The sequence below is a fragment of the Planococcus citri genome, chromosome 3 (assembly GCF_950023065.1).
Source record: "Planococcus citri chromosome 3, ihPlaCitr1.1, whole genome shotgun sequence".
In the NCBI taxonomy this organism is placed as follows: domain Eukaryota; kingdom Metazoa; phylum Arthropoda; class Insecta; order Hemiptera; family Pseudococcidae; genus Planococcus; species Planococcus citri.
In genome coordinates, this window is record NC_088679.1 from 46,378,388 (window position 1) to 46,404,328 (window position 25,941).

The 25,941-nt window shown below is 33.4% G+C and overlaps 1 protein-coding gene across 4 annotated transcripts in view; it reads right to left on the bottom strand.

Moving 5' to 3' along the window:
* Positions 1-15,909: 15,909 nt before the first annotated feature.
* LOC135839755 (limbic system-associated membrane protein-like) overlaps positions 15,910-25,941 on the bottom strand; it is a 96,188-nt gene continuing 86,156 nt past the window's right edge. For 2 of the 4 annotated variants that reach the window (XM_065355944.1, XM_065355942.1), the window contains exons 7-11: positions 21,687-21,815; positions 21,472-21,609; positions 19,938-20,087; positions 19,657-19,716; positions 15,910-16,223 (exon numbers count right to left, since the gene is read on the bottom strand). In XM_065355944.1, coding sequence (XP_065212016.1) covers positions 16,039-16,223; positions 19,657-19,716; positions 19,938-20,087; positions 21,472-21,609; positions 21,687-21,815 — 662 coding nt within the window. In that variant the 3' untranslated portion in view covers positions 15,910-16,038. Of the gene's footprint in view, positions 16,224-19,656; positions 19,717-19,937; positions 20,103-21,471; positions 21,610-21,686; positions 21,816-25,941 lie in introns of all 4 variants that reach the window. The other 2 variants (XM_065355943.1, XM_065355941.1) reach the window with 1 other exon arrangement.

Below are 25,941 nucleotides of genomic sequence, written 5' to 3' on the forward strand. Positions count from 1 at the left end.
CTGAATGATCCAAATGTATGTAAAACGAATGGTAATGTATAGCCTATCATTTTATTCTTACCAGAATGCAACAAACTCGAAGAATTGTTGAATTTAACATCACCGTAGGTATATCTTTTTACGTTATTATACTGAACAGAACAAAAAAGGGGGATTAAAATTTATTTATAAACCTATGCTAATTTACTCTCGATTCCCTATAATTATTCGCTTAAAAGGAGCTATTTGAAAGGGTTGCTTGTTTTATGAGATGATTTCTATCTTTCTTTTTCTTCCCTTTTTTTACCGACCTTTTTTTTATTGTCAGTGGTCTCGCGTTGATGAATTTGGCCCTAGTTGGTGGCTGTGACTTACGATACTGTTTGTAATTTACCTACTAATAAGAATAAAAGCAGGAAATAAAGAGGCATATTTGATGTTTTTCACGAGTAGGTACATATTTATAGGAAGGCCTGTTATTCAAGTATCAAGTGGTTAGTTTTAAAAATGTGATATCTATCTATGTATATTGGTAGAAATTTTTTGACTTTTTTTTTCAAAACTTTTTTCTCGTGGATTTGTTTTTGGGTTTAAGATGGAATTTTTATACTTATGTACCTCAGTAAATACGTTTTATTATCGAACAATAATTCTATAGGTATACCTAAATAATTAAAATTTGACAAATTCTTCCAATTAAAAACAAAACAAAGCAAAACAAAATTTTCCATGAAAAAGTTTGAAATGATAAAAATATACGTACTTTATGTAAGTAGGTAGGTACCGACTTTATTTTGTTGTAGGTATTGAAAAAAAGTAGATCAAAATACTCAAAATAGGTACTTAATTTAAAAAATATTTTAAAAACCCAAAAGATGTTTTTTTTGTAAAAAAAAATAAAAAAAATATTATTAGATTTTTTTCTCAAAATTTTAAAACTTCAAAAAATTTGAAAGTATAGAAGGAGACTATAGAACAGCTTATAGAGCTACAGACTGCAGGAAAAATTGTGCATTCTGATTCATCATAGTTCACAAAAACTTTGAGTATAAGTGACTTTCATTGCTTATGAACGTTCTTTTTTCTTCGTTGTCCAAAGTTGGAGTCGAACATTCCTTAATACAAGACCTCCTTTCACATCAAAATCACCCAAAATCACAACAATCTTCTCAAGAGTCAACAAACTCGTGTTATTCGTCAAATTTCCATTTTGGTAATGAAAATGAAACAAAAGCAATGTTGCTTCAACAAAGAATATTTTTCAAAAGCTCGGTTTTATTTCCTCTCTTTGCCAAACGCAAATCAAATTTTCCTTCGATGGAAAATCTAAAATCATATTAAAACCAACCACGAAAGTTTTATCTCTTCGTGTTATACAACTACTCGCAGAACAGCTAATTTTCATAATGTGTAAATCGCTTCATTTTCCAGAAAGAAAATCACACAACAAAATTAGTAAGATTAAACGCTTTTTGTAACCAGGCAATAAATTTTGATTGGTGTGTGTTTGAATTTAAAGAAATTTCCAAATATTTTAATTCTCAATTCTCGAAAGTATAACTTTGGGTAACTTAATCTGTGTGAGATGTCTGAAAGGTCTTAACAAAGATAATGAACTTACAAAGGTATTAATATTAACAAACTTTCTACATTCATAAAATAATCACAGCCGCTGCCTTTAAAGTTTTATCTTAGATTTGAAACTTATTTCTTATAGGTACTTACCTACACATTTAGTAAGTAACCAGATAAAAATGGATTTTTGATTGAATATAAATAGAGGTGCATAAATTTCAAAACCTTATCGACAAACATCGTGTTCGTTGGTATTTAAAGTTTTCTGCTGATTTACTAATGAAGTATTTTGTAGGTAACCATTTATGAATTGGCCCTCATTTCGTTAAAATAATACTAATGGGATTGTGAGTTGTGTTACGAAGTACGAGTAAAAATAATTTGCATGTTGATTAGGGTGGATCGCGAAAAAAAAAAGTTGGAGGATTTTGAACAAGTTCAGTAAGCAGAGTAGATATCTTTATTTTGAGTTGAAAGTCACTCAGCAAATTTTTTAGTTCCGGAGGTGCTCATGGAAGGGAGTTACATATGTCCTCAAACAGCGAGTATTTTTGAAAAAATCGCATTTTTTTTGCTCTAGTCTCTAACCAACTTGTTTTGGGAAAAATTACCAGATTCCAGAAGATAACAGGTACATAGTTGAGAGTCTGCGTCGACAGAGGTCATTGCCGGAATCCAAGAACACTTTTAGGGTTCTACTGAGTAGTTGAGAGTTTGCATATCGCTTATTATTGAGTGAATTGAGCTATTTTTTTCAGATACATATTTCATAATATTAAGTACCTACATAATCAAGCTAAAACATGGAAAAATATTCTGGAATACAATGGTGCCAATTTTTTGGTCATCAAATTTATCTTTTATAACTGGACCTTTTTTCCCAAAATACGAGTAGATTGGGTAAGTAAAGGGCTAGAGCAAAACACTGCCTACGATTCTTTCAAACCTCGGGACCCAACATTTTTTCTGAATGACTTTCAACTCAAAATGAAGGTGTTCACAACAACACTTATACTTCAACTTTGGCAACTCTCAAAGCTACAGATTCAGAGTCAGTTTTTTTTTTACAAAGATGGGTAGATATCCATAAGAACAAAAATCCATCCAAGTTAGATCCAAACCCCTGTTTAGTTCACAATCGAAGCGATTCAATAAATTATTCCTCTTGTTATATGCATTTACACGTTTTACAAATGTTTAGAAATTGCCATTACACGAAAAATAATCATTGCCTGAGCAAGCAACTTGACTTTTCACTTAAGTGTATAAAATATTTAGATGGTCTTGCCATCTTGGGCTGGTAAAAATTAGGGTGTGAGTTGTGTATTGACACGATGAGACAACGAGGGCCCAATTTCACGCGAATAGTACTAGCTAACATTGTAAATATTTAATTGGCAAACGTATAGCATCCAAATTGGTAAGATTGAACAAAAGTGTAAAGATAATAAGAAAGACTTATCGTATCATAGATGGGAAAGCGGTACCTCGAGGGAACAAAAACGTTATAACATGCTCGATATATCAAGAGGGTGTGATTCGAACGTGGATGAATTTTACATTGAGAGGCAATCAAAGTAACTGTCAAATATGCTGGTCAAGCAGAAACGTTCTATCGAAAAATTTGAATAGCGAAGTTGATATTCTCTGTTGGTAACAGTTTGAAATGAAGGCTGTTGACAGTTGGAATTTGTACTCGCGTATTTTGCTAGATAAATTTCAATTCAACGTTGATTTCCCAACATATGTGATGCAGTTTATGAAATACACAAGCTTATTTTATTAGATATCTGTTTTTCAAAATAGGTACCTACTGCGCTGCGTGTGCAACAGCAGTAAAATTTCAGAGCTTAGTGTATTTCATGTGTATACCTACTCTGACAACGGTACCTATACCTGCCAAACCGACCAATTTGCTTCCAAATCGAACAAATCAATTTGTGGACTTGGGTGTTGGTTGTCTTCACAACAAGGTACATTATAAGTTCCACACTTATACCGAGTCGAGTTGAAATTCTATTTCATTCAAAATTGCATTTCTATATTTATTGAATGTTAAGAGGATTGCTTATGACATAAGAACCACGCGTAGCCGGTAGTAAAAATATGCCATACCTAGTCATTTACCATAAATTCAGAATTCGCTTCTCAACATTTTACGTAAAGATTTTACTTGTCAGTAATGTAAGTTTAAGTTATGTATAAAGTTTGGCGTTTTAGAGACGTGTTACATCAATTTTAACAAACTGCTGATGTCAAAGTTTAACATGTTACTTTGACGCGTGCGCAATTTCTTCGTCAAATATATTCATTTTAACCGTTCGTCTGTTCAGTTCTTAAACGTTTATGTAAACGATAATTAATTTCAACTAATTCGAAAACCATTTCGTTGAATTCTTTTTCTTAAGCTATAGTCTGCTGATGACGTACACGAACAGGTAGATAGAATAGGTGGGTACCGAAAATAGCATATACATTTTTTTTTCGCAATCAGAATTATTTTCAATTATATTTGATGTTATTTGTACCTACATAGCTGGCTAGATAGGTAGGTACTCGTGTAATTAAAAATACCTTGCTAAGAGTGAAGAGGGCGGGCGAGAACGCGACGCAATGTGCAGTAAATTTTGTAATTACCTAATGTGTCCATTTTTGATCTCTTATCGTATAAGAGAATGACATGGGATTTCAAAAACGATTTACGCTTTTTCGAAATAAACGGACAGATGGTGGTACCACACATAATGGACGATTTCATATAATTCTCGCACCTGCGTCACAGATTTGTTTCTTTGTGTTTAAAATGACCACGTATTTCCGTATTACCGCCGCTAATACGTCAACAGTTCATCCATCAAATAATTAACGCACCCTAATTCAAATTTCATGCCATTCTGGATGAAAAGTATCATACGGGTTTATATGGCGAGTCGGTTTTCATTGTGTCATAAACTGCCGGTTAATTAATTATTCAACAAGGAATTTAAATCGGCCGGACGTACGAATACGGCGATTTGTAACATATTTTTATCGTCCGGCAAGGAATTATAGCGATGTCGACGAATTTTTACGTGTCAATTATTCAAAATGTTGTATCAAGCTTGAAGCGATGAAATTTTTGTGGCCAGCGAATGTGATGTTCGAAATTATCCAAAGGGTGGATTTTTTAATGTTTTTTGTTTTCTCCTCTCCCGTTTCTTCAAGTTTTATGATATCGCGATGAAATTTCTTTTTATGACGACTAACGATAAAAATGCGATTGTATTTTTCAAGATTGTTAAATACTGCGTGTGATGCAATGTTATTATAAAGGGGTTTGTTGGTGCGAATTAAATAAGTAGATACTTATTCTAAATATGATAGATGAATGTACTCGTAGATCCACGAGTGTACTAGTACTTAAAGAATTAGAGTGGAACGCGAGAAAAATGTTGTTGGATTTCAATCAAATTTCATGAATACTTTCATCAAGAGTCGAAAATCACCTATAAAAATTTTACCCCCAGAGGTGCCTCTGTCGAAGAGTTATGAGCCCTCAAAAGATTCAAAGAGGGAGAATTTTTGAAAAAATCGCAGTTTTTTGCTCTCGTCGTCGTCGTCGTGGTTCATTGTCCTTTACAGAACATTGGAAATCACATTTTTTTGGTACCCTAACAGGGTGAGGCGAATGCCTATTGCCACTGCGATTATTCTGGGGACTCGACGCGTTGTTTTGAGCTTTCACGTAGTAGTTTCCCGTTGCTTTCTACGCTATCTACAAAGTAGCAAATTTCATGAAGACTTTCATCAAGAGTCGAAAATCACCTATAAAAAATTTTACCCCCAGAGGTGCCTCCGTAGAAGAGTTATGAGCCCTCAAAAGATTCAAAGAGGGAGAATTTTGTTTTTTGCTCTAAAAGCCTCAATTTTAACATGCTTTCAGAAAAATTTCCCAATTCCACATGATCGTACCTATTTGAGATTCTGCATCGAGCTTCACCTATTTCAAGTAGTTTTGTGTTTTGAAAACATTTTTTTTTTTTTTTTTTTTTGGCGAACATACACGTTTATTATTATTTCTGAACATGAGAGAATTTTGTGAAACACAGTAGTACCAATTTCTGGTTACTATTACCAATTTAAAATTTTTCTCGATTTTTTTTTTAAATTGGAGAAGAAAGAGCAATAATCGTTTTTTATTTGCGATTTGACTAAACTTTAAAATGTCTATGTCCATTGAAAATGCTTGAGAGTAAAATAAATGTGGTTGCATAATTGAAATTCTAAGGAGCAATGATGTTGAAAGTAAAGTTTGAATTTATGCATCACATAATGAAAAAAATTTGCAAAAAAACCATGTGTGATATTTCCATACCTACTCTACCTCTTTCCTTCTTTATTAAAATTCGTTATGATACATGTATTTTCACCAATGTGATTCGATTTTACTAAAGACGCGGAGAAAATAATGTCAAATGTAATATGCGAAATCTTGTTACCTACCAAATACCTACATTATAGAAAAATTTCACAATAGAAAAATCTTGGTCGAATAGCGAATTACGAATATATATCTACGTACAATATACGTAAATGTACGACTGAGTTGATACAGTCGAACTAAATCGTATAAATTTTTGCAGCAGGAAAAATCTTACCGCGATGCCAAAACGCTATAATCTTCAGAATGGAACTCAGCAATTTCGAACATATATCGTTGTAATCCTGTTATATAATTATGCGCATGGTCAAGTAAATAAGATTTCCGAACGGAAATTGTATATGAATATCGACGTCATTGCGAACGACTGTACGACGTACATGGTGAAATATTTCATTCAGCCTTTGAAAGAACAATAAATGGATTATCGCTCGAAGAATCTACTACGTCGTGATAATTTAGCCGGAAAATATATAAGTATAGTAAATTAAATTCTAATTCAATATTTCTATATCCGATGGATGGGTTTGAATTACGATTTATTATATGTATCTACGTATACCTAGTACCTACCTACCTCGTATTTGAGAGAATATTGAAGTGTTTTCAAGAAAAAAATTAATGTGGGTGTTTTCTAAATTTTAACTCAAATAGATATTAAGTATGTATTGCTTTTTGTTTTTAGCGTGGTGTTATATTTGAGTGATAAATTCAATTTGAAAAATCTTCACGTACAAGATGAGCGGAAAATGGTTTCATTTCGTGTAGGAGAATTATTACTGTACCATATTGTTATCAAAAGTTGGTTTCAGTAAACGGTTTTTGAAACGTGATTATGACCTTAAACAAAAATTATCATTTCGAAATTAAATAGGTATTGGTTCAGAATTATTTCAAGACGATTTCAAAACATACTAGAAACCCTGCAGTAGATGTAAATACTCAGAAGTGTTTCAAATCATTTCAAAATATGGTTTCAAAACTGCAGCTTTTCTCCCCTGTGAAACAGTTTTATTTCATTATAGTCTCACCTTCGGGGGTGCAATCGGTCTATCTTCTCAAGGTCATTGGCTTGTCTGTCTGGACTCTCCAGATCATTGACCTACGTGCCCAGCTTCCCAAGATCGTCTGTCTGTCAGTCAGTCAGTCAGTCAGTCAGTCAGTCAAGCTTCTTAAGGTCACTGACCTGTCTGTATGGCCTTTTAAGGTAGTCTCGTCTGTCTGTGTGTTTGGCATGGCTGTCCTCTCAAGTCATAAGATCATTGACCCGGTTGTATGAACTCTCAAGGTCACTGATCTACCCGTCTGGCTTCCCAAGGTCGTCTATCTGCCTGTCTGGCCTTTTATGATCATGACTCGTCTGAATAGCCTTTTTAGGTTAGTGACGTATACCTGTCTAGCTTCTCACGGTCGTCTATTTATCTGTGTGGCCTCTCGAAGTTTCTATACCTTGATCTCCAGAAGACTGTTTTGAAACTGTTTCATAAAAGGGTTACCACTAAGTATTCACGTTTTTAGTTTCTCTCTCTCTCAAAAAAAACAAGCCAATCAATTTTCAATTTTTAATTTTTTTTCTTGCCAAAGATGATAAAGTTTTTTGCGGAAGCGACATAATCTTTTGTTTCATCCTGTGAGCATATTGATAATATGGAAATTGTGTTGTGTTGATCCTGATTAAGACTTTTCTAATTTTATTTGTTACTTTGCGTGAAAATTGATTTTAAAATACATATCTACGGTACTTACCTATTTTAAAGTACCTATGGATAAACCAAGTAGAAATTTATGCACTTATAGGTAATTATCTGCACTCAAATTTATTAACTTGATAAGCTATGCTGCTTTGATTGTCGTTTTCATTATATGTATGTACCTATTTATACATTTATTTTTTCCATACGAATTTGCTGAAAAAAAAACAAAACAAAAAAAAACACTAAAATAAGTATACCAATATTAAATGCAGCATAAGTGCATATATACTTTTAAAACCTTCGTAAGATTAACGAAATTCCCCAGAACTACGAAGAAAATAGTACCTAACTAGAAAAAAAAAGGGGGGAAAAAAGATAAAAAGATGAAGAAAAATAAACGTTTTTAACCATGTATAGTGGCGTAATGTTGGTAGGTAAAATGCATTTATCATGCATTACATTCGTGGTTTAGGAAATGAAAAAAATTGTCATCAACTTTTTTCATTTCCATTTAATAACAATTTCGATTTGCCAGAACAAATGTCGAATACGCGCAATTTATGAAAAAACAAATAATGTAGCCGCGGAATGAACTGCTAGAAACTATTTTTATAAAGGGAAAATTCTGACAGATGAAAAATATTTTAAATTTGAGCCAGTAGAAAACAGTAATACAAAGATGGAGTTTTAAGATTATACAGAAGATATGTTAATGGAGAGGGAAAGGAGGAAGACAAATGTTACTCAATGAAGTCAGATTTACCATACGTGAATGTTCGTTACAAAAGCAAGGCAAACTACTACTTCAAAATGCTGCCAACAAATGATTTAACCATTTTCTACGCATTTTTTATGAAAAAAAAAGTAGTAAATATATACGCTGAGATAAAAAACCGAAAACCCAATCCTTATTTTGTTAGTATTTTTTTTCCTGTTCCCCCACGAGAAAGTGGAGGCCATTTTAGAAGAAATTTTCCACCGGATTGGTGTGATTTTTCAATGCTTCTTGCTTTAGAGTGTTATTCGTGTGAAATGATACGATGCAACGGGTTTTAATTGGATTGGTATGGAGCTTTAGGTGTAAGTGGAGATACTTTACCTTTATCTCGAAGAGCAGAATTATCAGTGTGATCTGCGATACCTACCTATTTCGGTTGATCTATGAAGAATTGACCGATGGGTATGATGATTTTATTGGATGAGTTACAATCATGCGAGAGATATCGACTAACATTATTTACGCTTTGTTTCCTTTTTTCAATAAAATCCTGCAGTATTAAGTATTTTAGTAAAACTCGTAAAATTAAATAAATCCTACATTTTTTCTACGCGTTTTATCACGTTGATGTTCTCAACTTCTAAGGATTTAATTTAAGAAAAAGAAATAAATCAAAGTTGGCTGAAAAAGCCGCTAACTTTTTTCTTTTTTTTTTCTTTTCGTTTTTATAGTAAAAGCGAGAAAACTACATTTTCCGAGTGAGAACCCTAAGCGCCAACGTTCATTGCATTACCCGAAAAAGAAGATGTGATCGGTGGTAGGAACGGTTAATCCTTGGGATATTTTGCTAACTTGGCACCGGAACCCCAAACCGTGTCCCTCTGGATTTTTCTCTTCGTAGTCTTCTACTACGTGACAGCTAACAGAAGGAGAAAAAAGAAAGTGAACTTTTTATCGCGCTCATTTAATATCCTCATTCGAAAGCGGACACGAGCAAAATTTTATTACACCAAAAACGTAATTCGAAGGGCGTGTTTTAAGATTCATTACTGCTTCGCTGATTATACCAGACGATTCGATGAGTAAACTTTACCCATCCTAGGTTGTATCGTTTTAACATAATCGATTCGTTCACTATCAAGATGTGCCTACAATTGCATACCTGGGAAGTTCTTAGGCGTAAAATGATTGTCTCTTCGGCATCCTTGTTGACCCAAAAGAAAACTTTCTTGGAGTTTGAATACGAATCTGAACTGACCAAGTATCCAAAGGTTCTCAACGAGCAAATTATTGGCGATGAAAGAAGTTCAGTTTTCATGGGAGGTACAAACTCAGAAAATGAATTATTAAGGTGCGATGAGGAAGGGGAATGGAAATTACTTAAAAATTAAATTCTAAATTTTTAATTCCTCAATTTTTTTTTCAATTTCAACGAATTCCTGAAATCTGAAGTTGATTTTTTGGATTTTTAAAATTTTTCAACGACAGCTGAAGATCATTTTAAGGACTTGCAAAGATCCTATACAAATGTGAGCTGAGGAGTATATAATTTTAATTTTACGTCATTATTCTTTCTGAAAATAATTGCTTTCCTTTCAAGCAATTTTTGATGCACTTTGCACAATTTTTCTATAATTCATTATTAGTGATTTTCAGGTAATTTTTGAATTTTTTAAAGCAACTTTGTCACGTTTTGTTTATTTTTACTTGATTCTCATTCACAACAATTTTTGTTCTCTTCACATAATTTTCAACCATTTGCTCGCCAAGTCTGCAAATTTTGTTTATAATCTTAAAAATGTTTAGAATTTATTTGAAGGAGCTTACTCAAAGATTCAATAAGTAGGTACCTACCTATCACAATCATTGGATTATTTCAACGATGAACTTGAATCGGATTCGACTTGAGACTACTTCGTTCGCTTTCCTCAGGGTCTTTCAATTTTGAATTATGCAACCTTGTGTAACGAATTTGGTTTTTTTTTTTATCCGTAGTAACTGCACTTTACCTACCTACCAAAAATCATCCTAAAGTTTTTTGCAAAATTCGTGTACTCGAGCGTTCTACTGTAGATTTATTCATTATGTTATGAGACACCCTGTATGTAGGTATGTGAGTATGTCTGAATTTCAATCACAATAGGTGTTTGATGGGGCACCTTGTATTCTCTTAGATCTCTAAAGACTTCATTTAAGGGAGAAAAGGAGAAATACGACGCACAGATAACCACTAAAGCGCCATGTATTAATGAAACAGCAAACAAACTGTGTGCTGAAAGTTTGACCTAGCACACCATGCTTCAGCTTCAGCTTCCTGTAGAGTGTACTGATTTAGTAATAGAGATGAGGAAATTCCTATGTTCTATTTAAAACTTATGGTTGTGTTTTACAAATGGCATCGTTTTCAACTTAACAGTGAGGAGTAGGGGGTCACTTTTACGCCGTTTTCTTTCAGTGCAGTAATTTTACCTCGGCACTGGTATTTTCGTGGAGCAGGACCTGCACCATCGTCGCGTTGCCATTGCTGTTGCAATTTAAAATATCGCTACCTTCTCTGGCGACACGTATATCTCGCTGGAAATATTGCCGGAAAATTTCTTCACGAGTAATTATTTGTCGAAAAAAATTTTAATTAATTTGGAAAAAAGTACCTCGTTAAAAAATGTGAATACACGATTGCAGGTCTGCGTAGTTGTTTTCTTTTTTATTCACGCAACACGTACGAAGTTCATAAGTTTTTAAAATAATATTTTGCAAGTTAGCACCCTCATTCCTCGGTGTAGTGTTATTATCATAATATTATTAGCCAGTTGAAACTTTAAAAAAAAGTTTCAACTTGAACAATTTAAAGGTATATTTTCAACTTTTAGCATTCGAAGTTCGTTACGTTTAATGCATTTGTTTTTCGAGTCTTTGTTAGTATTCTTTTAGTTTCATTTCGATTTTTTATTCAACTTTTACTCGCCAAGATTTGGCAGCGGGTAATGTGACAGAAAATCCTGCCGCTTTCTTTCAATGCCATTTGACGTAGGTAATCCTTGTTTGAAAAGAAAGAAGATAGGTACTTATAGTGTGAGAAATTTCGATTTTTACCTATAATCATTGCTATATAGGTAGATACTCGTGAAAGTAGATAGACGATTGAATCGAGCACGTGTAAAGATTCGAAAGCGAAATGCATTTATTTCGGGGTATAAATTAAAAACGAGCAAAAATTCCACAGGTTGGAATATGGAGAGAGCTGTACGCCAGGCGATTGTATAGGCAGTGTTACAGATAAAAAGGGGGGAAAATCGAAGAAAGAATTGGAAAGGATGAGAAAGAAATCGCTATTTAGCGAGGCGACGGGGAAAGCCCCCATCAAGATGGAAACTTAGGTAAGTTTTATTGGCACGTCGTTTTTCATTGCATCTACCCTAATTACTTTTCGAACGATCCAAATCGTTGCTGCGTCCCAAATCGCAAATAAAACATTTCCCAAAAGAGCCAAAAGCAGATTGGGACGGCAACATGTAAAGATATACAGACGCTTTTTTGAACATTGGCACAACCATAAATATTGCTCCTTACGCGCGCACACTGTTTAGACTTTATACGATAAATTATCACACGTTTTACTTATGTTTATTTATACGTTTTCCCTCTAAACAACCAAAGAAAAAGGATAATTTAAAGGATAAAGTATCTTTAACGCGTTATATTAGTATACCTTTAAGCGATTTGAGCTTTTTGTGAAAGATCACGATAATTCTATGCAGATGGGAGATACGTGACTATTTAGTTAATGAATGTTGAACGCATCGAAGCTCGATGAGCTCGATTTCGTAAAATTTGTCTGTCGTATAGCCTTATAGGTACACGACGACGTAATTTGATCTTATCCTATTAACGAAGATGTTTGAGCGATAATTTTCAAAAAATTTGACGACGAGAACGTGGAAATTTTTTTCCTCTTGGATTCGATTAAGCTACGAAAAATGTTATACCTACGTGAAATGATTTCATCAAATATTTCAAGAGTTTTCTTATCAAGTAGGTATGCCTATTATGCATTTCAAATAAAACAATGAGACAAAAAAAAAAAAAAAAATTTTTCAACTCCAGCTCGTAACGAAACAAAAATAAGCTTACCTACATTTTAGTTGTAATTTCAGGTATAAAAATGTAAGAGGCACGTGAAAAAATGCGCTTGAAGAATGATATAACAGCATTCCGAGCAAGAATATATTTTCCAAATTATGACGAGTTAACAAAAATAAGCTTACCTACATTTTAGTTGTAATTTCAGGTATAAAAATGTAAGAGGCACGTGAAAAAATGCGCTTGAAGAATGATATAACAGCATTCCGAGCAAGAATATATTTTCCAAATTATGACGAGTTATGGTGTATGAAGGGGAAAAAATTACGTTGCGAAAATCGTATCATAGGTAAGGTATTATTTTAGTTCTCCACGTTTCAAATTTTTTTTAAACATTCAAAATATGAAAAACGAATAAATGATCGAAAATACTTGTATGTGGGTACCTCTATCTACCTATCCTATAGCTATCATCAACTTATTCATCCTTTTGAGCATTGATGGTGTATGGAAAGAGGTATAGATTCACATTATTTTGAGCAAAATTTTCGACTTTGAGTTCAGAGGTCAATGTCCGCAATTTTGATTCAAGTTCAGTTGAATAGAATTTTTAAAAAAATCGAAAATAACGCAAGATGGATCACTTTTTTTGTTGATTGTTTTAATGTGCTGTATTAAAGATGTCGAATAATTTGCTCGGTGTCTATGACAGAATCCTCAGCTAGGTGAGTATATAAATGGAATCTGAAGGGTCAAAATCATGACATATCTAAGTATACTAGGTATTCTTGGACAGGTGTCAGATATTTTGCCTGGAACAGAAACCTGGCTAGACTATACATAAGTGTACGTTGGGTTGCCGACCCCCTGTTGACTCTTCAAGGTCGCACAATATCTCAACAGATAAACTGAATGTGATTGCGTCATGTTGCAGAATTTCAAAAGGAGCTACAAATTTTTTTAAAATTTTTTTTTAAATTTCAGCCTACTTTTAAAATTGAAGAAAGCTATAATATGATTGATTAAAATTTTCGAAATGCTCTAGCCTTTCAATTTTAGAAATAAGCGAAACATGAACATGACTTTTTTTGAAGAGCTTTCAAAGTCCTACAAATTAGATTATGCACATTTGCCTGAACTGCAAATTGAAGGTGCTAGCACATTTTTAAAATTTTAAAGATCTTCAAATTTTGCAGTTTTGAATTTCTAAAATACTCTAGTGCCTTTAATTTTGAGCTTGGACGAACAAGAACTTTGAATACCTCGTCTTGAGCTATGAATAATTAACATTTTCAAAGTATTCCAGCTTCTTCAATTTCAAACTTACGCAAATTTTGAAAATTTAAAGTTGCAAAATTTGAAAATGCTATTAAATTTTTGAACTGCTCCAGCGCGTTCAATTTTGAGTTGAGGCAGGTATCCCAATTTGTGGAACTTGAAATACTGTCTGAAATTGTGTCAAACAATCATACAAATTGTGGCTATGGCTCAATGGTTTATGACATGAGCTTATAAAAGCAGTAAAATGAGAGGAGCCTAGAAAGAAATGAGAAATTGGAAAGGAAAGGGAACATGAAGAACGAAAAGGAACCCAAAAATATGCACGTGTACCTACTCGTACGAGGTGCATATCTGACCAACTCAAGTATTTATTCATTTTTTAAAAATTTTCTTCCTCGATGAAATATTTATAATTCATTTTTCAAATCAACGAGGAGTGAGCTTTCGTTCAATACCTACACCTATTTCTTGTGTAAGATGGGGAAAAAGAGAAACTGAATTTTGTAGCTTCTCCCTAAATACGCTTCTGATAGGTTCTCTACGAACCACTTTATTCGACCGAACTCAAACACCCATGTAATTTAATTTTAATCGTGCGGTAATTTTTATCTTTTATTCTCTCTCGCTAAACGAAGCCAGAAAAGTACCTACTCGTCTTTTCGCAAATAAACTCGACCAATGGTTCGTGAGTATCGAGTTGTATCTACTTGAACGTTAGATAAATAAATTGTATTTTAGTTGAAATTTTATACTTTACCACTCGTTCTTCGATGTTAAGAAGCAGGTGCGCGGGTGTACTGTTGGTAGTTTGCGGCAGCATTCTTGTTTTAACCTTGATCTAATTATGAAGCTATGTTAACACCTGTAGGTACCTATTCGTTTTGGTATCGTAACAATTTCTCCGGGCATTAAAAAACAATCATAATCAAAAAAGAAAAAAAATTTTCAAGTTGAGAAATAAAATCCAAAGTATGGAAACTCTTTGGGAGTTTTCTTAAAATTTAGTCGAGTTTATCTGAAAGAAAAAAATACAACCTTGAGAACCAAACTAAAAAAAAAAAAATCCGCTTAGGCTTGTGAAAATTTTCATTTTCGCGATTGTAACTTACTTACATAAAATGTCGAAATATTAAAACAAACTTCGCAAAATTGATTACAAAATTGCTGAAACGAAAATTTTTCAAGTTTTGGATCGAATTAAAATTTAATAGAGTTGAAAATTTTCTCTTAGAGTTCGCTGTTGTAATAAGCGTTTTCAGATCAGTTTGGTCTTTGGAATAGCTGAAGTGCTTGAGGTTTCCAGTCAAGGGTGATCCGCTGACCAAAATTTGAACTGAATTCAGAACCTATGCAGATCCGAAATTTTGAACGTACCTACTCAAGATTAACAGAGGGTTAAATACTTAAGGTACTTACGTGTAGGTAGGCATTTTTTCTGTAGCTGATTTTGTAGCAATGAACATATTTTTTTAATGTATCCCTTCACCCTTACTATTCAAGTTCAATAAATGAAACGCGCTCGATTTAAAAAATTTTAATTCGTTTTTTTATGGAATATAAAAAATAAATATTAGAAATTTTTTTATCATTTATCAATTTTGTTACAAAAGAAAAACAAAATTAAAGAGAAAAAAATACGTACATAGTATGTATAATAATGCGTAAGATAGAAACATCAATTTCAATAAACGATGTTACACGAGTGTTGAAAACTTACGTAGATAAAATTACATAGGATACCGTGTAAATTAATTCGTTAAAATTACAAATTTTACAATCGTACAGTCGAAAAAATTTTCATCTCTTTAAAAATTCACTACATCATTCGCATGCGATTCAATCACGCGTAATAAGTATGCAGTATTTGTACCTAACTACCTATTACATAATAGAAAAAATTGCTTATCCAGTTTTTCATTTGATGAGACGTGGGATCGACAAAGTCATATTAAAGCGAGAGCAATTTCCTAATAAATGTACCTATAATTATGAATCTGTCGATTGGCCTCTAACGTTAAAATAAAGTTATAGGATAATCGTATATGGAACATGGGAGAGGAAAAATGCTGTAAAAATAGCATTTTGCAGTTTTAAAAAACAAAATGAAACAGGAAAAAAATCACATGTAATATACACAAATCACATAATGAAAAAAAAAAATATACGAGTTGTGAATCGTGTATACAAATACATTTACAACAGCTACAGACCTTTTTATTCGAACTGTCTCTATTTAGAATTTTACTAGGTAATGTATATGTACAAAAAGGGTTCAATATATCTACATACACTCAACATCTTTCAAATATAAAAATTTCATTAGCGGTAAAAGAATTGATGTACGTAATGCATAATACGAAATAGATCACAATTTTATATGTACAATTTGAGTATTTATCACCGGATGAACTACTTGTATTTTGAGCGCCTACTACGGTATTGGATACTTCCAACTCTTCGTAACTGTCTTCGAAATCTGAAAATACACAGATATTGCTTCGGTGACTTGACTATACGAATACGAATCGGATTAGATGGTGAAAATGCGATTACAACGTTTGCAAGCATTTTCGAGAAAGTTTTGCCACGTCGAGTTCATTTATCACAGAGTAAAGCTCGTCTCGCCATACCTACCGCTCGTTTAAAGAAAAGGATACCTTTAGGTACCTAGCTAAGTATGGTGTTATTGAATTTATAGTGATATCTGTCTTAGAAAAATAGTCAAGGGTGGAGAGGGGGGAGGATGGCCATTTTGATGTTTTCGCGTTAATTCGTACACAATAAGTACCTACATACTATACTACATACATATAAAAGAATAGTAAACTACTTGTTCAATTTATGATAAGAGTCATTCAATCAATGGCATTCATCTCGCATATAGGTATAAAAATGATGAAAGTTCAAATCTCATAAGCTTTGTGTAGATGTTTAATTCGGTAAAGAAGTACTTAGACGACAAAAAAAAAATGTAATTCACTAGTTTCAAGAGTCATTAGACGTTTAAACTTCTACCACGGTTAATCCCTTGGTAATAGACTCCTTCTGGTAGTTTTTCAATTATAACTGATGCTAAGTCGGATACAGAAAATTTTCAAAGAAGAAAACTTATAATTTAATATGTCACGATCAAATCTTTTACTTCACTTCGGATTATGATACGCATTTTATTATATGATATATTTCGCAAGATTCCCGCGAAGTGTTTCTTCCCGAGAGAATATATGAGAATATTGCGGACCTGGATTTTCCGTTCGTTGATATCGGGATAAGATTTATTTTTAAATCGTAAATTTAGAAACGTGTCTACACTAGTTTGCGAAATTTTATAAATTAATTTCGATCGAATGTGACAACTGGCTGTGGTGGCAAGCAATTTTTGAAGGCTTTTTCTTCCACAATTGAATTCGGCATGAATATGTCGAAACAATTTACTTTTAACGTGGGTCATTCAAGTCTCCGAGGTTTCACAGACTCATAAAAAATATACAAAGGTGAGCGATAGTTTTGACATTCGTATGCATTATACAGAAAGAAAAAAATACACGTCTGGGATAATGGCTTGAATTTCTAATTGTTGATTATTTTGCTGGGTAATTTTCACAATAAAATGGATAAATCGACCCAGATGTCTGAACTCACCTCCACCCTTCTTCACCCATAGTCAGTAAGTCTCATTACGCAGTAAAATTTTTCAAGTACCTAATGAGCGAATTGTGACCAGTGCTATGGAAACGGAACGGAATCGTTCCTCAGAAACGATGAGAAATGCCGAAACACGGGGAAACAAAAACGTTACATTGACAATAAAAAAATTTTCAAATTTTTTTTTGCGTTAATTGATCATTATTAGATAGATACCTACTACCTACCTACCTTTTTTTTGTTTAAATTGTTTATTTGGGAATAACCTACCTACCTACATCTACTAAGAAAAATAAAACCACCGTTTTTGAATTCTTTCCACTATTTTAAATCATTTTACACAAATTCTGAGTATGTAAGGAGCTTATATAAAAAACGCACTAACGCCATTTTTGCAATTTTCTGTAAATTGAGAAAAACAGTGAAAATTGAGGAAGGGGGGCTCAAATGGGGTAGATATCAATGGAAAGAGGAAGTCCTCCTGAGTACCAAACAAGCTTTTGTACAATTTGCGCAGTGTGGGGGGGGGCGTGGGGGAAAACAAAAAAATTATAGTGCGTTTTGATCTGAAAATTTTGTTTCAGTGCGTTTTGATCTGAAAAATGAGGATTCAGTGCATTTTGATCAGAAAAATGAGGATTTAATACGTTTTGATCTGAAAAATATATCTTGCACACAGTTTTTCAGTTTCATTTTCCAGCTCTTAGTATAGTGACGTTAAAACCAATGAAACCATACAAATTTGAAATTTTCAAAAATAACATAATTTCTTAAAATTATAGGGCAAAACGCGCATTTCAGGTTGCATACATGCGCCATGTGAATAGTAGGCTAAACCTTACAAGTCTAGCTGTAAACAATGCTGTTTACTTCTACTTTTCAGCTCGTCTTCAAGTCACTTTTTTCTCGAGGAAGGCCTTTGCGGATTTCAAAAAATGTAGTACCGTTGGAAAGGGGACAAAATTCTCTACAATTTAGAGTCATAAAATTATGGGGTCCTCGAGATGGCTTAAAAGTTCTGTCGCCTCAAAGTTCAAAGTGAACAGAACAATATGTTGAATTGGCTACCTTTTTCAGATCGTTAAGTCAATTTTCTCAAGGAAGACTTTTGCGGATTTCAAAAAATTTAGTACCGTTGGAAAGGGGACAAAATTCTCTACAATTTAGAGTCATAAAATAATGGGGTCCTCGAGATGGTTTAAAAGTTCTGTCGCCTCAAAATTCAAAGTGAACAGAACAATTTTTTTTAAAAATGGCTTTTAGTGCGTTTTGATATAAAGCTCCTCGTGTATTTCTAAAATTGCATCATTTTCGCAAGTCATTCAAAAACCTTGGAATATACCTAATCTACATATTTAACCCGCAAAAATTTCGAATTAAAAAAAAATTTTTTTAATGTAGGTATTGTACCTACTATAAAAAAAATTGAAAATACGTGCCCAAATCGATAAAATGGGTCACAAGGATAGTAATCCAAGTTTATAAGTCCTGAATTTCATATTATTCACCCTACTTACAGTATTTTTTTAAAATCCGGAAAATCTCAAAATCTGCTGGAGGCTCCATAGGTAATGGTTCGAACCAATCGCCAATCGATTCACATTTCAAAATTTAAAACTCCAGTAGAAAAGTGATGGTTGAAGTTATAGGGATCCAAAATTTTTCATACAGTTTTTTCAGTCCCCCCACAACTTTTTAACGAATTCACCCCTTCCCATTTTCCAAAAAAAGTCAAAGGCGACCCATCCGGTAGGTATCTTATAATCATTGAATACAGTGATTGAATAGTAGGTACCTCATTTTAAGGATTCGATTTCGTAATTTTATATTCAGTATGAGAATGTTTTGAAAATTAAATATGCATAGTTCTTAAGGACAAAATATTTCAATTTGGAAAATGTGGTATTTTTGAATGTACTCGTATAATATATTTTATCAAATAAATGCGTTCGAAAAGTGCAAAAGCTTCAGAGTCGATAACAATGCCCCTTTCTTTTTATTGAAAATATAGGTTGGCAACGTGAAACAGATGCGCATAAATGATTGGTGGAATGTTATCAATTCAGTCCAACAACCAATCATGTGCTATCATTATTATCATTCACTGTGACCAGCCGAAACGTTTAGCAACGGAAGTACCTATAGTATACCCGCTCGATATTTCTGCGCACCCTGTATATTTACACCTACGAATAATACGCGAATTCAAATTCTAATATTCATACCTACATAAATAAATTTTTAAAAAAGTGTCAATGGCTTACCTTTTTTTCTGTTGTAATTTACTGCCGAACTTGTAGTTGTGGTCGACGGAGTTGGATTTTCTGTAATGAAACATTTCCGAAAATTGGTATCAATATTGAATTTCTTTAATAAGACTGACCATGAGATACACAATGTACATATTTTATTAAAAATCTCAAGTAAACAACAGATACCAAAAATTCCATCTTAATACATTTTCAATGGGAAATTTGGAAACCACGGATGCCGTTTTTGGTATCTGTTGTCTTTCACATGTTGTCCACGCAGCGTTCAAACTCACCATCTAATTTTATCAGGCCATCAGTCTCTCCTAAGGAATTTTTTGCTACACAACGATACGATCCAAAATCGCTTCTCGTAACATTGTGTATTACTAAAACCATATTTTTGTTATAGTCTTTTTCTTCTGATTTTGCTTCGTATTTATCACCTGAAACAAGCAAATCTGCAACCATTCATTATCCATGTTCGTGTCGTGGTACTCAAAATACTTGGTAATAAACTAAGTATTCGAAGGAATAAAAAATAATAAAGTTAATTAGAATTTTCATTAAGAAATTCGTTTCTCTGAAACGAATACCCAGAAATATTTTATGGTGGGTTCGAATAATTGTAGGAGGTAAAATTAAGTATAGGTATCTAACTGTGTAAAACACATGTTTAATTCGTCATCGACAAAGTAGGTATAGGCGAGGTATAATGTGCTGATGCGCTAGAAGGCCTATACAAAAGACAAATTTACGGCTTGAAATGTAGTACGAGAGTAACTACGAGAAGGTAGAAGGTATACTTCAAGTCTGCAGAATGTACGCGTCGCGTCGTCGTATCTTCGAGTAAGAAGCGTTGGAAAAAAATTCTCGCACATGAAAATATCATAAATTCGAAGAAGTTGTTAAATAGTAAAATGCTCTGAAAAAGTAAAGAAATCGCGCTATGTCAAGTTGATATTTCGTGACACGGTATGCAACAAAATACGTGTCAGCATTTGGAAGATCTTTAACATGTATAGGATACACGCGTCGCGGAATGGCGGAAAAGAAGAATCACGAAATGTAAATGACGAGAGTACATACGGTGGAAAAAAAAGAGCTGAGAATAATAATGATTTATACGGTGTTCATGGGAATTTATACATTTATATGTTTTTCCATTTTAAGAACGTTTTACAAGCGGATTTCGATACGATGAAATTATTTTCGCGTGTACAACGTGTTGTAAAAGATGAACGAATTAGACTACAAGCAGATAGGTAGGTACCTATAGGTATGAAAAGTAATCGCCTAGGATATCTACCTATAGTTAAATGGACGCGGGGGTGGAAAAATTTAAAATTCCAATTGTTTTGTAATCTTTTTTGAAGACGAACACGAGCAGTTACCCATTCGTTTTGAGTTATTATGACAATGTTGACAAAAACAAAGAAGCAGAAAAAAGGCTATTCGGAATACGTGGTACTGTGATAATCCTGGCACCATGACATGACTCCCAATCACGATTCCTTCGTGTGACGTATATCATTTGAGCAAAATTTATGACATACTGATTATATTTATAAGTCTACGTTGCCGTTAAAATATATGGGTCGTTTCACACATGAATACAAACTGTCGTTGAAATTTTCAACGCTGATCTTGAACAAATTGTGTTTGTTTTTCTTATATCATATGGTAAGGTAGGTATATGTACTTACGTGTAGTAGAGGTAAGTAAAACAAATGCAATTCAAGCGCAATATACCCTTAAAATACCCACCTACTTTAAAAAGCTATACCTAAACAAACGGAAAACTATGATAAAATGTTATTACGTAATTACCTGATACTATCATATCGCCTCTTTCTGTCGTCCAGTAATTTATGGAAGTAGGATGGGCTTCTGTATGACAGGTTAATGAAACGTTTTGTCCAATATATGCTGCTTCTAGTTGATTGGATATGGTTAACATGGGTGGAACTGTCGGTAAATTTATATGTAATTTAAGAACACCATTTAAACAACCAGCGAGACGAATAGAAAAAAGCTACACTTACATTGTACTCTCAATTCAACCCTTTTACTGATTGATGGCGGAACACCGTTTGAAGCTATACATAAATAAGCTCCCATGTGTAATCGACTGACTTTGGTGATATGTAAGACTTCTCCGTCTACCACATTTACTGAAAAATTCAACATTTTTGTGAAAATTCAAATTGATTCTGAATTCGAGATTTCTTAAAAGGATTACAAAAAATGTGAAAACTCAGTAGGTAGGTACCTATCTATACACAAGTAGGTTACTGTGAGATGTTGTTGTTAAGTAACTGAAGGAAATCAAAATGGGAAGTATAAGAGGAGAGGGCGGGATATCGTTAGATTAACATCCTTCCTAGAAGTGGAGGGGAGGGGGGTTCAGACGTTTTGATGTTCTGAAAACTCGATGAAGAAAATAATCATTTTGAGAAAAAACTTAGTAACACGAAAACAAAACGTCATGTTCAAAGACGTGAGCTGAATTCTCCAAATTCCAAATCTTACTTGAAGACTATGACAAAACACGAGTCTTCTCTGCGATTTCAATAAAGAAGTAGGACATTTCTTACAATTTTGGCGAACAAGAAGTAAGATCTTTTGGGTAATTTATGACAAAAAACAGGTGTTAATTTTGACAAAAAAAAACTAACTTAGTTTCTGGCAATTTCGACAAAAAAATCAGGACTTTTTTGGTAATAGAGAGCTTTGTGCAATTTTTCCAAAAAAGTAAGATTTTTTGGTAATCTTGATTTTAAAAAGTTACTTTTTTTGCAATTTTGAAAAATAAACAGATTTTTTCCGGCAAAAAAAGCGGCGGTTTCATTTAGCTTAAGGAGTCACAAGTCACAATAAACATTATTTCAACAAGAAACCAGGAGTGTATATGATACAGATACATAATATATAATCTAGCCATAGGTATGTACCTACTACAGGTATTATGTATACAGTGAACCTGACGATAAGTGTATTCAAATAAAAAGATTACATTTACTTAAACGCGCAAAGAAGGAAAAAATAACGCCAAACCAATAGAATATAGATTGAGCGTGAAAATCTCACAAACACGCGAGAAGATTACGTTAGAATGACTTGCTGCCGAAATACAAGTAGAAGAAAGAAATAAAATGGTACACAAATAGAAAGAAAATGTTGACAGATTGCTACATAAAATGTTAAAAGATTATTTTCAAAAATGAGAGAAAGATGTACAAAAGTTTTTGTAACCGTGCCACGCGAACAAATTGTGCTTATAATGGGATAAAATAGCAAAACGAATTGATCAATTTAACTTATAAAACAACACCACCATATAATATGTACGTACATATAACCAAGATACACGTTTGTGATGAAATATGAATTTTTCCTCGCGAGAAATTCGTCTTTATTGTAATAAATTTTAAAATATAAAAATACGTACTCTATTCGGAAGTAGGTATCTGGGAGTAAGTATCTATTACCTTATATAGCCATGCTATAAAGGTAGCCTAGGTGTAATGATCGAAGGGAATTCAAAAACGAAGAATGGAAAACCATCGATGGAAATGAAAAACGCGAATATTATAACGATACAGTTTCGATTAAATCCTAATTTCGTAATTTCGTTACTGTATCGGATACCTAGGAAAAGTTTCGAATACGACCTACTTGAGATGCTGTTCATAACGTCTACTCTCTGGGGAGTGGACACAAACCTCATAGCAATTTATATATTGAACCGAAAGACAAGGGATCTTTAATATTATCATTATTATCGTGTTTGCTTCTTTTCTTTACCCTTATACTTTTTAATACATCGCGTTGACCATTACAGTAGGTACGTAACGTACAGCTGGACTAATTCCGGAGTATATTTTCAGTCTTTATAACATTGGAATCTCGCGAGAATATACCTGTATACTTGATACCTTTTGCTATATACTTACCTACATAGCTTGGGCGTCTTACGCGCCAAAGTTTTCGAAATTAATTTTGAAAAATAGAATCTTAGACTGTTGCAGATGGTAAAATTTTCGTATTTATCTGCAGAGCTAAGTCGAATTGTCATTTTATCCTCTTCGGTATACTGTTAAATTGGATTTTTTTTACCTGCTTTATTTTTCAAACGTAAAACCCTACCTTTAAAATATCGCCTTAAATTTAGGCAGAAAATTAAAAAAAATAAATTTCCGCAGTAAAACTGGCTACGAGGCATTTTTTGATACAATGATTACACCCTCACTGCCCCCCTCTGCCGCCACCGTACCAATAGTGAAATGTGTATATATACCTATCTTAGCTGTATATAAAAAAGGAGTATACCCTGTTAAAGGTTCTAAGCCGAGAATATCCAACGCAGACGATTATTATACGGAACGAAATTCTAGTCCGAGTATTCAGGGGGTTGAAGGCAAGAACGATTCGAAAGCAGTCGAGCGAATAATTAAAAGAGAAGTTGAAATTCCGCGGCTACAAAGCTTGTCCGATACCTAAAACGTGTTACATTTATTGGCGTACGGTTTACGATTTTGCTAATAAATCGTTCGCGTAAATGCAAAATATACTGTGAGACCGGTAAATAAATTTCTTCCTAGTTGGTCCTCGTAAATTTATTTAATAACCTTCTCCAGGTATTCGCACTTCGACCAGACGACTCGACTGAATCGAAGATGGGCAATTCATACAAGTGTATCTTTTAAATCAGCTGACCTTTAGCGAATTTTATCGTGTAAAATGCGAATTTAATTTAATTCTATGCGAGCTTTGCAAACCTATGCGATGGAAGGTGAAGAGGAAACGGAAAACGTAGATTGTCGATGGAGACATTTTCATGAGTGAAAATTGTCTGAGTTGAGTTTTTCATAAAATGAGAAACGAATTCTACCAAGAAATTTAGAGTTTTAAAATGATCTAAGGTGGCACAACAGTTCTTTCGAAATTTGTCAAAAAAATCAATGAAAATGAGAACTTCAAGGCCGCAGCGCGGCGTAGGTTTTATTTTCTATTCATATGAACCAGTACGAATCGGAAAAACCAAAAATGAACTTATTATCACCAACGATATTGGGTTGGAGGGTGACCTTATGTATAGTAAGAGATAATTTCAAGAAAAAATACGAAAAAAAAAAATGGAAACGACATAACGAGAGCCACGAGAGGTCCATTCATGACTCAAAAACGTCAACTTTTGAGCCTTCCATGAACCTTCAGTGAATATACCTACCTATTCAAATTCTTGACAGAAATTTCAAATTACCCTGGAAAGGTGAAAACTGAACTTTAGCTCACATAACTTTTGTTGGATCTTATCGAGGACAATCCTGACTTTTTAGGTTGCTATCACAAAATTCTGGGGTATCAGCTCAGATGAAGACGTGTTTTTTTTAAAACATCAAAACATGATTATATCCATACTTAATGTAACAGCCTAAAACTGGCAAAAGATTAACTACATACTTAAACACCACCAAAAATTATGAGTGTTGAGATTCAATTCATTTTTAGCCCATCTTGTGCAATTTTCAATTCCTGGAGAAAAATTAGTTGCTGGAGGCTCCCGAATGTTCCAAATATGGTTGTTTTCTAATGTAGCTAGGTTGTTGGCAGGATTAGAATGAAGTAACTACCCGTAATATTTTTATGAAAAAGATATAATATATGCCTATTTATATGAACCTGTACGTATTGCTTGCTGCCAGAAATAATTCCACAATTTTGAAGTGATGATTTATTGAAAATTTCCATCGTTATTATCATCTCGAATTTTCATAATCGAAAACGCGGGTATATCGTACCTATCTTAGTTAGCATACTTAATTTACGTACATCTGTTTTATCAAGACCGTATTCCGCGAGTAATTCGTTTAGAAAATGGTCATATCTTTTCAGCGCCTCATCCATTATAAGTTTTATTTGTACTCGATAAGTTAAGCAGGTTTGAACGTTTTCTATATGGTACACTGCGGCTTCTCTTCGCTTCGAAATATATCAAGTTATTTCCTCTCCATCATATTATTTCTGCACGGATTACACCGCCGTATTAGTCCATTCACTTTTTAAAACGCTCTCGTGCTATAGTTGAAAAGCCTTCTTTTGAAAATTTCATTTATTAAGTTATAAAACTTGGGTATATTATGTCGGATGATAATGTAGTACACCTTACGTTAAGTAGAGGTGGGTATAGGCACGTATAAACCTATCTATATAAAATAGCTGAAGCGATTCGAGTCACCCAATCAGAAGATTATTACAAATTTTTGCGTGCCACAACCATACAGGCAAGTATAACAT